This window comes from Perna viridis, chromosome 5 (assembly GCF_037379345.1).
Source record: "Perna viridis isolate PV_CMFRI_1.1 ecotype Kerala chromosome 5, ASM3737934v1, whole genome shotgun sequence".
NCBI lineage: Eukaryota > Metazoa > Mollusca > Bivalvia > Mytilida > Mytilidae > Perna > Perna viridis.
Window position 1 is genome coordinate 26247966 of NC_142449.1, and position 15936 is coordinate 26263901.

The 15936-nt window shown below is 30.6% G+C and overlaps 2 protein-coding genes across 2 annotated transcripts in view; one reads left to right on the forward strand and one right to left on the reverse strand.

Moving 5' to 3' along the window:
- LOC148616851 (sodium/hydrogen exchanger 8-like) overlaps positions 1-1965 on the reverse strand; it is a 34771-nt gene extending 32806 nt beyond the window's left edge. Inside the window, exon 1 of the mRNA XM_088583972.1 lies at positions 1566-1965. Coding sequence (XP_088440098.1) covers positions 1566-1747 — 182 coding nt within the window. The 5' untranslated portion in view covers positions 1748-1965. The remainder of the gene's footprint in view (positions 1-1565) is intronic.
- Positions 1966-4262: 2297 nt separating this feature from the next.
- LOC148616852 (mpv17-like protein) lies at positions 4263-12197 on the forward strand. The gene is given in 5 exon segments (XM_088583982.1): positions 4263-4355; positions 6455-6796; positions 7266-7349; positions 9414-9529; positions 10560-12197. Coding segments are annotated over 4 exon segments (549 nt in total). The 5' UTR covers positions 4263-4355; positions 6455-6522; the 3' UTR covers positions 10635-12197.
- Positions 12198-15936: the final 3739 nt, after the last annotated feature.

A 15936-nucleotide genomic window follows, 5' to 3' on the forward strand; every position in this document is an offset into this window, starting at 1 on the left:
GATTTTATCTGCATCTTATAATATGATACCTTAAAGCAACTGAAGATTTATAAAAAAAAAAATTGCCACTTCATGTCATTGGGTAGCTATGATAACGTAACCATATGTCTGATACTCTCCCAACATGGTTACAATTCCATCCCATTACCAACAATGATGCAAGTCCATGAAAAATCTAATTAATTTGTCTGAAATGTATGAATTTGGACTCAACTTTCATATTATGTTCTTTAAACAACAACCATTTCACTTTCTTATCATGGAAGCAACAGAAACTAATTAATTGTCCACCTTCAATTTAAAAATGAATTTGGACATTTTGACTAAATTATGAGTTTAAGCAGGAAAAGAAATGATATCAGCAAGAGAATATAAAATATTTTTGATACATATGCATATTAAATACTTATCATATTACATGTACTTTGTGTCTCATATTTCTTTTGCAGTCAAAAAACAGTTTCGTCTCATTATAATTAAAAGGGTGGAATTCAGTGAACCCTGGGTTACGTTATCGTTACTAGTCATTGAGAGATCCAAAAAATTAGTACTGTACATATAATTTACATATTCTTAAATGTGAACTTCAGTTCTTGAATCTTTTAAGAGATTGTCCATCAGGCAAAATCCTATGATAAGGGTGGTACATGTACACCATAATTTTTTTCCCCGACTGAATTTTTTATTCCAATGAAATGTTTTGTATCATACAAAAGATTAACTAGAATAATTCAGTGGTTATCCCATTCACTTTCGATTGCTACATTACTTGTATGGCCAGTGACTGATAGAAGGTGCAAAATTATTGCAGTTAACAAAAGGTATAAAAAAATCAGAAAATGATATTTAAGTTCCGAAACAAAGCAACCAAATTATTTCACAAAATAAAGAGTTATATCCCTTTTTATGAATTGTATTTATTTTTCTTTCATTATTTGCCTACAATGTACATGTACCTACCTACCATTTTTTCTAACTGGTGCATGTAGCAAGAAAGAAGACTTTTTTCACCTGCATGTTATCACAAATCTTGACATATTCATGAGAAGTGAAAATGGCACCATAAAAAAATCAAAGGGATTGTGAATACGTGAATGTGCCAAATCACTCATCAACATCTTGTTTATACAGTCTCATAAAATGTAGTTCTCTTGGGCAAATGATTATCATCTGATGAGTTGTCATAGCAGAAGCTTTAATAACAAAAGTATAGTTTGATTAGATTACTTTCAAAGTCATGATTTAAGTGCATACATGTGTAAGTTGTTCATTAAAAAATCAACTACATGTATCATTTTTCAGGTCAAAAGCATCATAGGACATAGCTTTTAATGTGGCTCTTATAATATAACATTGTCATCTTCCCCAATCAGAACTGCCTCATATCAAAATCCCATACATATACAGATGTAGTGATGTACATGTAAATGCTTTAAAAATATATTCACCTGAATTTATAAAGTTCCATTATGCATGATTGATTTTTTTACTACACGCCTAACATAACTGACGACAGCATATACAAATATATCGAGATGAATATTTCCGACAAACAAAACTCTTACCTGCTCCCATTAAAATGAGATTTTAGTTCTTGAACAATTTGTTCTGGGGTATCTTGCTGGTGTGCCTTCGGAGTCGGTTCCTTGACTTTGGAAACAGAAGTGCTCTTCGCACAATGGAATCCCAGAATAAAAGTAAAAAGCACTATGAGCATCAATTTCCATATTTTGTTTTCGGTCGTCATTTCATTTTAGGAAGCGAAGATGCCTTATTGAAGTATCCTCATAATCATGTGCAGCTCTCTCAAAATTTGTTGACAGACTGGCCGGAAGTCGGTAATTTATTCGGAACCTTTCTTCAAAATTAATTAAATCTAACGACCAAAAATATAATGATTTTTTTTATTTTATTTATTTGTTTTATTTTTTCTTTCTTCGACTTGAATGAATGACTTTCTTGAAAATTATCTTCAATACCGATCACAGAAAATATAACTGTATTATTTGAGTCATTAGATACATTGCATCATTTTATTCAAATGGTATTTAAAGTACGTCGCGTCTAATATCTTTTTCGGTTATTGAAGAAATGATACGAACAAATCGCCCCATTTTTTTCTCGGGCCAAGTAAACTGAGCATGTGATGTTAAACTGTTTTTCGGTTGTTGTTGTTGCTATTGTTTCTTTTTTTGATTTGTTTTGTTTTGTTCTTTTTTTAATAGAACTTTTCTTGACGGTAAGGTTTTGACTTTTTTTCATACGTTTTATACTGATATAAAAGGCAGATTATATATAGCTAATAAAGGTCATATATAGTTTTATATGTTATAGTTCATCAACAGTTTTTCTTACGTTTAATTACAGTAACATTGTGACACAGACATTTATTGTAAATATATTCGAACGAATAAATACTCGTAAATATAAAAAAGACGTGCAACGAAAATAAAAATGGATTCAAAATTTAATTTGATATAGAGAATTTATATTGCACTCCCTGTTTTATAAATATAAAAAAATGAAGCTATCTTTGTCCATCAACATAAATTCCTACATGATACTGACGCATAAAAAATTGTGTGCCGTTCGAACATTTTAATTGTCATTAACATTTAGAACATTTTAACAAATGTTAATTTAATTTCCTGAGGTCGTCCCGCAAATTGTAGTCCAAAAAAAGCTTGTTCCAACTTCTATCTACTATTTTGTCGGATTTTGAGAGGAGCCTTAGCCTCCCTGATAGCTTCAGTTTGAATAGCAACATGTCAAAAATGGGAATTTACAAATATTTAAGAAGAAAGTGATACACTGCAAGGACAAATGTGGCAACTGATGACTTTGAATTCCACAGGTAAAATCTAGTTTTTCAGCGGTTTTAAGAATTGGATGTCCTTTTTCGCCTGGGACCAATGCCTATGAGAGAGATTTTATTCTTCTTCTTCTTCTTCTTCTTCTTCTTCTTCTTCATGCAGACCAACTATGTTCTATTGGTTAATTGATTTACAAAAGTAAAGGCAAAAACACACTTCAGTCTCGGTTCTCTTATATACTTCATGTAATCAACGAATTAACTTGAAAAATTCCATGTTGAATTTATAAAAAAAAAAAACACTTGGGGTACATTGTAAAACGTCTAATGATGCTTGTCTACCGGAGCTTGCTAGACTGCCTATACAGAAGGTAATATTATTTCTGTGATTATTGGGTACTATAAAAAAAAATCTTCTTTCTGATGAGAATACACTAGCATATGGAATTTATAAATTAACAACAAATTCTAATCTATTGACAAATACCGTCCAGAAACTTTTGAATTCGTTCGGCTATTGTTAATTACTTAATAATTTTAATACGCTCAATTTAAATTTTAAAACAGGTTAAAAAAAAGTAACGATATATGTAATCAACAGCAGAATTCTAATATAAAAAATAACTCTTAACAAGTTTGTTTTTCCATGGGAGAAGGTGCTACAAGATGGGGAAATTAAAGACCAGTATGTATTTGACTGATAAATCCATGATCTGCAAACTAAGAAAACGTTCTTATCAACTAATGATTGAAAGAAAAAGACATACATGTATTCAAACTCTATTGCAGAAAGAATATGTCAAATATGTAATTTCTCTATTGAAGACGAATTTCATTTTCTATTTCGCTGTTGCTGTGTTACATAACACAGCCAGACATTTTCAAGCAGAAAATAATTTCTTTCTTTAAAACCTACAATAAAATGAACAATACATAAAAAAATATAATTCTCTTGCATCCTAAGGATATTTTCCAATTTCATAGCATAGTGTAATAAGGGAAAACAAGATGTAAAACCATTTCACACTTTCAGTTTTTACATTGGTTATCAATATTTGCATAATTTACTCAACATAATAGACAATTTGATCCTAGCCTCCAAATAAATCAAACGGTTGCTCCCTTAGTCGAAGTACTACTCTTCTTTCTCATATTGTCTGTCGAGTATGTACATATTCAGCATGTCTTATATTTGGACGTGGTACGCATATGCTTTGACTTGGCCGATTTAGTATCATTTCAACTCATCAGCAAAATATTGATAATTTGGCCAAAATCGCTGTTGGCTTGTTTTTCAATTCAAAACTAGTAATCAGTTAAAAAAATTTGTTTTGTACCCTTTCTACTCTTTTTCAGTAGGTCGAATTTGTAATGTGATAAGTTTGCAATATGCCGAATACGTGAGTGCCGAGTTTTAAGTGTGCCGACTTATCCTGCTTCATTTCGGAACGACTTTAGACTTTACCAATTAACGCGAAATTGTCTAGCAGATGATGGAGACAGTTTTGGTTCAATAATCTGTAGGATTGGAGATTGTTACTGAGTATATTTACAAAATTTCATAATTTTATTGTAGAAAGATATTTTTTGTTCTGATATTCATAGTTCTAACACACAGTAGACGTGTTTTTTTTATGAGGAAAGCCTCTGGCCGTGACAGGGGCTTGTCTTGTGCTGTTTAGCCCGAATTTCCTCTGACTCTGCAACCCTCCTCTTTTTTATTTGGATATTGATATGTTGGTTTGGGGTCAGAATGATGTGTCATACAAAAAGTTGGGAGATTCAGTGGAACACTGGAGTACTGCCCTTCATGATAAAAAGAAAAGGGGATCATGATAAGAAAGGGGACCAGGATATTCTTAATTAGGCCCAAAGTAAATGTTAAAGACTTAGTAAATACATAAAACATCATACATAATAAAATTTGACTAAAGTAATATGTATACAAAACAAACTAAAGAAGGAATGAGCATCCTGGACAAAAAACAAAAAACAAAAACATTGAATCATTTGTCACTAGTTCAAGGAACCAAACAGTATAAGGAATAATTTAAGGCTAAACCTGGACTCAGATATCATATAAAAGGATAAAGAGCACAATCTTATATGTATGTTTCAAGTTAAATGACCCCACATACATTGTAATAGAAAACATCCTTAGTTTGGTTGATTTTCTGATGTACAAATACACACTCTTAATAGTGATATGAGTAGTGTCTCTCCTTCACCACAGTCATTTTATAAATGCCAAATTAAATTAAGAACTTTTAAAAATGGATGTTTAAGAATGTCTTTTTGAAATTCTGATTCATGAGTTTTAAACTATTTCCAAATCTCTGGGTCCGTAATAGGACTGAAATCCCAAGTACATAATTTGTATGATACATGTACATTTGTATCTTATTTAAATACATGTAAGAACAGATGTAATATTATCTCATTCAGAATTCTTTCAATGGGAATTATTATTATACCAGAACAAATCATAAAATTATATCTTACAAAGCTTTACAACTTTTGATGTAGCAGAACATTATTTGATAGGTCATGGTGTCTGATTTAAACAGTATAGAATCTTTTTCATTTTTAGTTCTCTGGTCTTTGACATTTAGATTCTTATTTAGGAGACATATTGTATACAAAAACTTCACACAATCTCACAGTGCTTGCTTTTCACCTGAACAAAAGTGTCTTGTTATACCCTTGCTAACACTACCCTTTTTTCTTCCATCTGTTCATATTCTAAGTGATCTAGAAGATACATGTAATCTTACAACAAATCTGAATTTCTGCACTATGTTGAATTTCAGGACTTGAATTCATCTTTGATAGACTAGATCAGGGTTTGACACTAATATCATTTGTTTGGTGGTCAGCAGGACTAGTTCAGAGGTTAAATAGGTAGCCCCCAGATGGTGATGACGGTTCTGTTCTTAGATCTTATGAAAAATAAGGCTAAATTTAGAAAGCCCATAGGACAACCATGAACATTTTTCAAGTAGTCCTCTCTAAAATCAGGGTGGCACAGGACTACCAGACTACTGTTAGTGTCGATCCCTGTAGATTAAGATGGCATTCTTTGTTATGCCCAATATGTTTGATATAGTTTTTAATCCTGAACTGTAAAAAGTTCATTACTTAATGGAACAGACAAATTCCACCCCATGTTAGTTATCTTTATTGAATCTGTAAAGTTTTATTAAATTGATTAAATCTTCAGCTTATTCTCAGTGGTCATGTTTGCTTCTATATGTTTACCCACGAATCTGACAACTAAGTTTTGAAAAGCATGAAAATTGATTCCCAAGTTAATAAAAGTATTTTAGGCCACAATAAAAAAAAAATCTTAGATTCTCATCCAACTTTGCCCAAAATTTGGAGGAGTAGTCTAATTTTGTTTTTTATCAATCTTACAGAAAAAATGCTGTAAATTTTGAAAAAATTGACATAAAATGGACAAAAAGTCAAAATACTTTTTGGGGGGTTAAAAAAAAAATTCGAGTTTGGAGTGGCTCAGGAGAATCTTGGATGATTTGTTTTGGGGGGCCTTATAAGTATATTTTGGGTTTCCTAGTTTGATTTTTACTGTGGTTGTGATATAAATTATAATTGTTGAATATGATTTACTTTTTATAATTTCAGAATGAGATATATTTGAAACTGGACCAATATTAAGTATCATACATCCCAGAATTTACACTGTGGTCAGTATGCCTCTCTATAGAACAATGATGACGTACACGACCTTGTGGACCATTGCTGATGTTGTCGAGCAAAAATACATATCAAAGAAAGAGAAACATGATATAATGAAAACTGTCAGAATAGCAACCGTTGGAACTTTTGTAGTTGCTCCATTAGTTTTTAATTGGATAAGACTAGCAGAGAGATTATTTCCAGGAAAACGCATGAGAACTGTGATTACCAAAGTCGTAATTGAACAAGTTTCCTTTGCTCCAGTTTCTATATCATGTTTTTATGCAGGTATAATATTTAATTAAGATGTTAAATGAGAAAAGGTATTTTTAAACAGAATACAATAACAGATTATCACTTGATGAAAAATGTGGTTAAATTATAAGTCAAAGGAATTGATGCACTTAACCCCAATGTTGGTCCTTAACTAAACAACATTTTGGAAACAGCATACTCAGGAGAAATTCAAATGATCATGATCATTTTAATTTTGGATTAATTTTGATAAGAATGCTTGTGATCATAGTGTGATGACACCATAGTCATCAACTTTTTCACAGAAAGTATTAATGTTATATCAATATGGTCTTTGTCAGCAACAATTATTCACAAAATCCACAAAAGACCCATGAGCAAAGAACATATAAAATAAAAAAAATAGTACTCTTGAAAGTTATAGGACCCCAGGGTAATGATTTTACATGGAATAAGATTCTTTACAGTTAATGATGATCATTTTGATCTTATTTTACTTCAGCTACCTCAGTTTTAGAAGGGAAGAATGTCCTGGAAGAAATAAAGAAAAAAGGACCAATCACTTGGAAAGTAGGTTTAGAATAGTGTAAATTTTAAAGAAATTAAGTGATTTGCAATGTTTTTATTCATTGCACAAATGCATTAAGTTCACAATTATTAAAATGTGCATTACTAGGGTACATAAATTTTAACATTTTAGATGCGAAATATTTTAAATTTTTTAAAAAATTGACTGCTGAAAGTACTAAATTTCAATAATTAATGTGTGCAATATTTCTGAATTTAGATTATTGTAAAAACTACTAGTAAATGACTTGAATATATCACAGTTAAAATATTTGGATACCAAGTATGGTTCAATTTTCAGTAGTCTCTAAAGCACCATGTTACAGTACTTGAACTGATCTGTGCAACTATAGTTTGCGATCATTCATTAATCACCAATCAGTTTCATACCAGTCATCAATCTGTCCAACCCATCTATAAAATGGGTGATTGCTTCCTTTTCGGCTCACTTCGCCTTAAAGGCCATGTAAGCTTTTCTCATCACTTGGCATCCGTCGTCATCATCGTTGTCTGTTGTTAACTTCTTTTTAAAAATCTTCCCCTATGAAACCAATGAACAAAATTAGATAATTCTTGGCATTCTACTCCCAAAATTATATCCATTATTGTCCCTCACCAAAAACATGGCTGCATGGCCACTGTTATTCTTCTGAGACACCATAGGCTCTTTGGCTCAAAGAGATCTCTCTTCCCTGAAAATTTCAAGATAACCGATATTCTAATTTTGGAGTTATTGCCCCCCCTTTTTTTTTTTACAGTTTTTGCCTATTATCTAGTAATGATAACAGTTGCTGATTAATGTAAAGTGATAAAATGTTCAGTTTTTAAATATCTATTTTTTTGGTGCAAATTTCAGAAAAATCTGTTGACCCTTCCTTGAGTTATGGTTCTTAAAAGTGCCATTTTTGACATGTTTATCAGTTTTTGTCAATTATTTGGAAAATGAAAGCAGATTGATGATTGATGTCAATTGATAAAATGTTCTGTATTTCAATATCTATTTTTAGTGCAAATTTCAGAAAAATCTGTTGACCCTTCTGTGCATTATGGCCCCAGTAAGTGTCATTTTGACCATTTTCCCTTTCTTTTGCCTGTTGTTATCCTTAGCAGATTGATAATTGATGTGTATTTTAAAAATATATTTGTAAAAGTATGGAAGGACGTATGATTGGTGCACATTTGGGAAAAATCTGTTGATTCCTATTTTTAATGATTTTTTTTGGGCACTTTTAGCATGTCATTCAGTTAACATAAGTAGAATGATAATTAATGTTTAAATGTTCAGTATCCTGACAAATATCATCTGTGCAAGTTTTGTCAAAGGTGTTTGACCTTTTAAAGTTTTGCATGTATTCAACTTTTTAAAGCTAGTAAACCAGGTGAGTGATTCAGGTTTTTTGGGAGCCTCTTGTTACATCACATGACCAATGATCTGTTTATATATTTTACAGAGTTGTTTGTTATAGATTTCCATTTTTACACACATTTACTAAATTATATAAATAGAGTTTTGTCTGACTCTAGTCCAAGTTCATTAAGAATATGTGTATTGGGAAATATGTTCCCTCACCACATGATATTGCAGTGGAACTGAGTTACCAATGATAAGAGTATTAAAGGTAGTTAGAAATTTCATGTCAGTGTTTTACTAGGAATTAAATATAGAAAGGCACAGTATTGGAAAAGGAACACGCAAGTGGGCTAACTTTAGTCATAAAGATACACCTTTTTATTTTGGACAAAATTGTGATTAAATGCTATTTTAATTAGAAGTTCCTTGGTTTTTATTTGCAGTTTAATGTAATGTAAGTAGAACAATTCAAAGCTTTTTAGATTATGATGATTTATAGAGTGTAAACTTTCTCATTTTCTAGAAATACTGACTTATATATCAAATTTCTACTTGGGAAAAGTATATTTTGATATTTAAGCATCAAATAATTTAACATCTTTTGATTTATCTTGAATTAAAAACTTTCGAAATTGTCAGACATTGGCCTGGACTTGACTGGAAAGTTTTGTACCATATTCTATTAGCAGAAGTTTCATCCAATAGCTAGTTATGTATATTTTCTATTTTCAGACTGGCCATTCTTACAGATGGTTAATTTTGGCTTTGTGAAGCTGACATACCGTCCCTTTGTAGTGGCTGGTGGATCATTTATCTGGTCCTTATTCCTGTGTTTTATGAAAGAAGATGTAAGAATATATAATTTACTATAATAATTATACCAAGTCATATCTGAATTATTATTGTGCTATAATTTATATCTTTCACTTACTTATGTGCCTCAGTCTTTCTGTTTAGGATCAGTCAATTCACTTTTAAATGTAATAAAAATGTATCAATTCAAAAAAAATTTCTTGGATCTGTGCCATCTACCAGGAAACTCATTCAAATTCTAGCCAGTCCTGAATACTATTTTTAAATATATTTACTATATGGCTATATACATTTTTGCTAAAATTAGTCAGCCCTGCTAAAAAATAGCCAGTCTAGGGCTGGCCGGCAGGCTACTATTTCTAACTCAGCATCCACCCTAAAAACAAATAAGGGAAGGATGCATTTTTTTCAAAATGAACTTTTTCATTGCCTCCATAAAATGATAAAATAATATTTATATGTGATTTTTAATATTTTTCTTAGAAAAAAAAACAAATTTAGGGAAGTCATTTTTTGTTTTTTGGGAGAAATGAAGGTTCAGTATTAAAACATGAACTTTGCTTTCTTTGAATATAGGGTACCTATCTGTTATCTTCATCTCCTTCTACACCACTCAACAGAATTTAATGAAACTTTCACAGAATCTTTATAACATATTCCCATTGTGCACCTTTTATTTTAGTTTTTTATCTTAATATTATTTTGGATATTTTTCCATTGAAAAACATCTACTTTGTATGTTAGGAATACAGGGTACCCATCTCTGAACTCTAACCACATGACTGAATAGAATTTAAACTCTCACAGATTGAATCTTTATTAAATGTTCCTATTGTGTACCTCCTATTTTAGCATTTGATGAAATCATCTTACAAATATCAGTCAAGGGGGATAACTTTTTATAAGTTTTTCAAAAGAGTACAAATGTGTTTGCATAGGGTTTTGTGAACATGCTTGCTAAGTTTATTTAATTGTTTCTGTTGAGGGTAGAGAGCATTGGGTATCCTTGGGTGAGCTTTGCTCACAGTATTTCTGGTATAGTTTTTCTCGATTATATTTTTTCAGAAGAAAAATGAATCTGACTCATCAAGTAATGAACAGACAGTACAGCCATCAGGACATATACAAGAATCAGACTAGAATATTGTTAAATTTATACAAGGAGGATTTATATAATTATTTTTATGCAAATTTTATTCAGGTGATTTTACAGTATTTGACTGCCCTTTATCCAAATAATCTTATTTTATCTGATTATTTGTTTATGATAGTGATTTATTGTTACTGTTTTATACCAATACATCGATCACAAGTTTGGGGAAAGTGCTACTGTGTTTTGTTTATTTTGTTGAGAGTTTTATTGTTAAGAATGGTGCCTACCCTGTGGTGTGAGGGTTTCATTGTCATTCATTGAAGACCCATAGGTGGCCTTGAGTTGACAAATTTCATCCCTATGGGGTTGATGTCTCTTCTACATACTTACCATATCCTGATAATTCATTCTTGTTATATTTGACTTAATTTTAGTAACATGAGTGGAAAATTGATATTTTTTTTTCAATTTTTAAAGTTTTAAAGAAATTTAGCTGTTCTTTTTCACGCCTTTACTACTACTAAAGGGAGGTAAGTTTCCATACGGTTCTGATTTATAAGATACACCGTTAGCTGACAGAGGTAAAGCATAGAATTTAAAGCATGGATATTTTTCCCACTTGTGATATATGTATAGTCACTGTAGTAGGATATTTTTTAGCAAGTGGTCTTTTTAGGGCTGGAATACTGTGAATATAGAATATCATAAAAATCTTCATATGGCATCTTGTAAAATGCAAAATACCTAATAGGGGATATTCCTGGATGTGAAATGAAAAAAAAATTATCACATTCTGTTATATTGGGTTTTTTATTTATTGAAATACCTTTTGTCATTGGTTCATGCCCAGAACACTACACAAAAATTTAGTCCAAATATAATTCCTTTTATATCATTCAATACATCTTTTATATTTTATATTTATAAATATTGTTTCTGGCAATGATTCAGTTCAATAATATTCTATTATTTCTGCGAATAAAATTAAGATCTGGTCTTCAAATGAACTGAAGATTTTAGGGACTCCTTTTTGGATATTTAATAGTAAATTACCATTAAGGGAATGAAGTTCTTGCAGTGATGTGTCGAGAAACTTTAAATTTGCTAAGCATGTTCTTGTTAATAATAAGTTAAAATCTACATCCTATCATCAAAATGTTATGATTAATTAACAGGAAGTCAAAATTGGGGATTTTAATCATGTAAAATTTGAGGGAAATTCAAATTGATAAAAAGTGTCTAATTGTGAAAATCTTATATTGATCAAGGAAATTATTTTCTTAAGCTGAAATTAGTTCTCTTTATGTTAAATTACAGTGTAGGATAATGCTCTGTTGAAGTACTTTTGAATGTGATTGCAAATTAACTTTGTGACAGGGTTTAAAAATTAGGAAAAGGGTGAAAACGAACAAATTTTGGAAATGTTTGTGAAGTTGGATAAAATTTTACTATCCATTACAGTTATTACTTCAGAAATCAATTGTTTTGATTGACATATTTGGAAAAATAGGTATAAATAATATGGGAAATGCAAATGTTTGATTTTAGTTTTATTTTACATCATGTAATCTTTTAAATTTTGTTCATTCTTCAGTTACACAAGAACCAAACCCCCACCCCCCCCCCCCAAGTGCTAACAGCACTTTGATTATATATTTCAACAATTAAACTTATTTCAATATAAATTAGATAGTGTTAAACATTAAGTGTGTTATGAATTCTTGCTGGGCTGGATATCAGTTTTACTACTGTAATGGGTGACAGGTTCAGCCTGAGTAACATATAGACTACCCATACTTTTAATAAACATATGATAAAAGTACTATTTCTTCAATATTTTTAAAAGTTTGTGGATCTGATGTAAAGGATTTAGTAGGACTAACTTGATTGTCAATGTCGGACATACTTTATCTATTTTATTGAACCTTGAAAACCATTATCTTTATCCCTTTAAATGCTGATTTCAGGGACCTCAAAAATGAATGGAGTAAATAAAATGTTAAACATTGTAGCTTCATTCAGTCTAAATAACATACTGACAGTTTATTGGTTTTTAATTGACCACTTTGCTAGAAAATGTTACTTCTTGAAATGGTTTTGTTATTGAATATATTGGTCAGGGTCATATTAAATTATTTTTTTTTTTATTTTTAATTAATTTTATGTATATGTATTTATTTGATTGTTGACATCTAATGTCTGTGAAGGATTTTGGAATGATTTTTTTTCCATCTTCCATTTACTTTTTTAACTCTGCACATGAGTGAGTTGATTTTAATTCAGACCCCTTTTGTACAGGTGCTGCACAAAGCCATAAGAAATAAGCAGAAATTTTGTAGTTTGAATATTGAGAGGCCTCATGATAAATATATGATAAATTATAATTAATTACAATTACATTATCTGTTAATGAACTGCAAGTAATGATTTTTTTTGTTTATAATAGTTTACTAACCATAATATTAAGTACTGGTTTACATAAGAATCATGCAAAAAAGGGAAAAGGTGATACAGGTACTATTTAGTTAAATACTTTTAAAACAGTCTGAAATCTATCAGGAAGTATAATTGGTAAAATTACATATAAGAGTTTTATATATGATATTAAAAAAGTAATGGAATGAGTCATAACAGTTTAGTTATGTTCTATTGAAAATATTTTTGTGTATTTTTTAACTATAGGTAATTTTATGACAAGTAATGTTTTCTAACTTTCCCATTCTCCTGGTTCTCAAATCACTGATGGGATACTGTGGATAAATAATAAACAGTATTAAGAAAGTTGTTGGAAATGTAGATTGATCACCCTCTGCCTGATTCTTAGATGAATCAGTACTAAATTCACTTGTACTAATAGCAGGGTAAAGTTTTCAGGTAAAACAGATATATAATGTTTTGTTTAAGTGTTATGGGTTTGGAGTTTTGACTAAGTGAAGGTCGGTGATAGCTGTATATTTGCTGTTCTTTTTCACAGTTGGTTTTGATGATTTTTCATTAAAAAAATTTGTGTTCTTCACATGTGTCACACACCTGTAATCTTCTGTGTACAAGTAAGACTTGTATATGTACATTTGTAAGTTCTTTTATTTGTGGGTATCAATTTCTATGGGTTGCTGTTTCTACTTTATGAATTCATGAATTTTATTAGGAAGTTTTTGTATTTATAGAAATCTTATATTTCGTTAAATTTTATTTGTAGTTTTATGGAAGCACAGAAACCACGGGAAATAGTACCTCCCACTATTTAACAATAGCAGTTTATCATTTTTAAGAGTCTACCACAAGTTACATACTTCTGTTGAAATTAAAGATCAACTGCTTTTAGAAATAGCTGGGTAGGATTCATTGGAATTATGAATACATTTAGATTTTGAACTTTAGTTACTTTATAGGAATAATTCATATACAAGGAATATGCAATGTATTGTATACAGCAATAACCAAATATTTATCACCAATGACAACCATAAGTACTAATGAAAAGATGTCTGAGAGACCTACGCTATATTATTTTTCTTTCTTAGTAGTAACTAACATTAACTTTATACAGAGAAACCTGTCAAATGCATGTTTTGTTTTTCTTAGACAGGCATTCAGTGTATGCAGTTGAAAATTGCATTGAAATTTATGATGGAACTTAAGGAGGTGGGCTTATGGTAAGGGAAATATCTCTTGAAATCAGTGATATGTTTGTATCGTATTTAATTTCACCAAAGCTTATCAAGCTTTCATTTGAAACAGAATGAAATCAGTTAAAGTTACGTTGATGCTTACATAATATTGATGTAAAATGCTGAAAACAAACGTTCCAATGATTTATAAGAGTTATGTCCTTACCCTAGGACTACCTCCTTAAATCTTGTTTACACAGGTTTCCAGTTTATTCTGGAGTTCTGTTTAGAAATTGTCTTACTGTACATGTATAAGCTTTTCAAGGCAGCGAAGAGTGATGTACAGTGTATATTGAAAATGCATTACTACGGTATTTTGAACTTTACTAAAGATGTACTACTAATGAGATATGTAATTTCTACTCCCTTCAAATTGCTCTCTATTATTCAGAAGCCATGTGTGATGTTGTGTCTATTATATTGAATTCTATTTTTGTCTTTCATTTTTCAAAGTAAAGTGATATATCAAGATTATTAAACTGTTTTTAAAAGAAAATCCATTTTTATTATCAAACTAGAGCCAGAGTCAAAGATTAAAGTTTGTATAGTTAGAAGTGGTGCAGTGCAAATGGGCATATCTTGTGAATGTTATTTATAGGTCTCTGCTCAGGAAGGGCAATGGTTACATGTGCCTGTTCACAGTCAAAAGATATTGGTCATTAATGTGTCTTTGTGTCGTTTTATTACTTTTATTTTGATTATGAGAAATTGTTATCCTTCTGTTACCATGGTTTTATTACTCTTAGTACTCTTACTCTAGTCAAAGGTGTGTTTACACCTATTGAAGACTTCATGGTTACCTCTTAAGGTATTTACTGTTATGGACTTTTAAAATTCAGGATAAATAAATTTATCCAAACCCCTCCTAAAAATCAAATGTTTGTGCTCTAGTTGTTTTTGACTAATGGTTTTGTAAATATAGTGTCTAATGCATGTTTAGATAGAAATGTGAGTTACCCTAAGGAGTAGTACTTCCACATTCAATACTTTACATCTAAAACCATTCAGTTGGATTATCTCACAATACATGAATCTGGCAACCACTGCTATATATATTCATCATTTGCATATAGTACCTGACCTTCTGAACTTGATCAAAATCCATTGAACTGTTCAGAAAGATTTGCATTGACGAGCATAACATGTAAAATCCTTTCACTGGATTATCTTCCCTTTTCTAACATACTAGTGTATGATGCCTTACAATAGTAGTTCACCAAAATCTAGTCAACAGCTTAGGAAAAATTTTGCTCATATGGTACATGGACAGGTGGACAATGATTTCTTTATACCCTCGAACTTAAAATTACAATGGAGTGTGATAATACTGTATATTCATATGCGAGTCTGGTATCTTAAAATGTATAAAATCTTAAGTTGTCACTCTCATCCTAGCATTTTCATACAACTGCCAAAAAAAATTGCTGTTGTATAATGGTATGGCGCTGGTCGTCCAAAAATGACTTGAATATTAGATTTTTTATCTTTACCGATATTTTAAACAAAGTTCCAAATCACAAAAGGAAAGTTTGTATTGATTTTGGGAGTTAAGGCCCAAACTGTTTTCAGCATTTCAGAGAAAATTTGTAACTCCAGTACAGATGATTTTGATATTGTTCCACAATATTCTATACTACCAAGGGAAGGCTGGAAATGATTTTGAATGGGTTAAAAATTG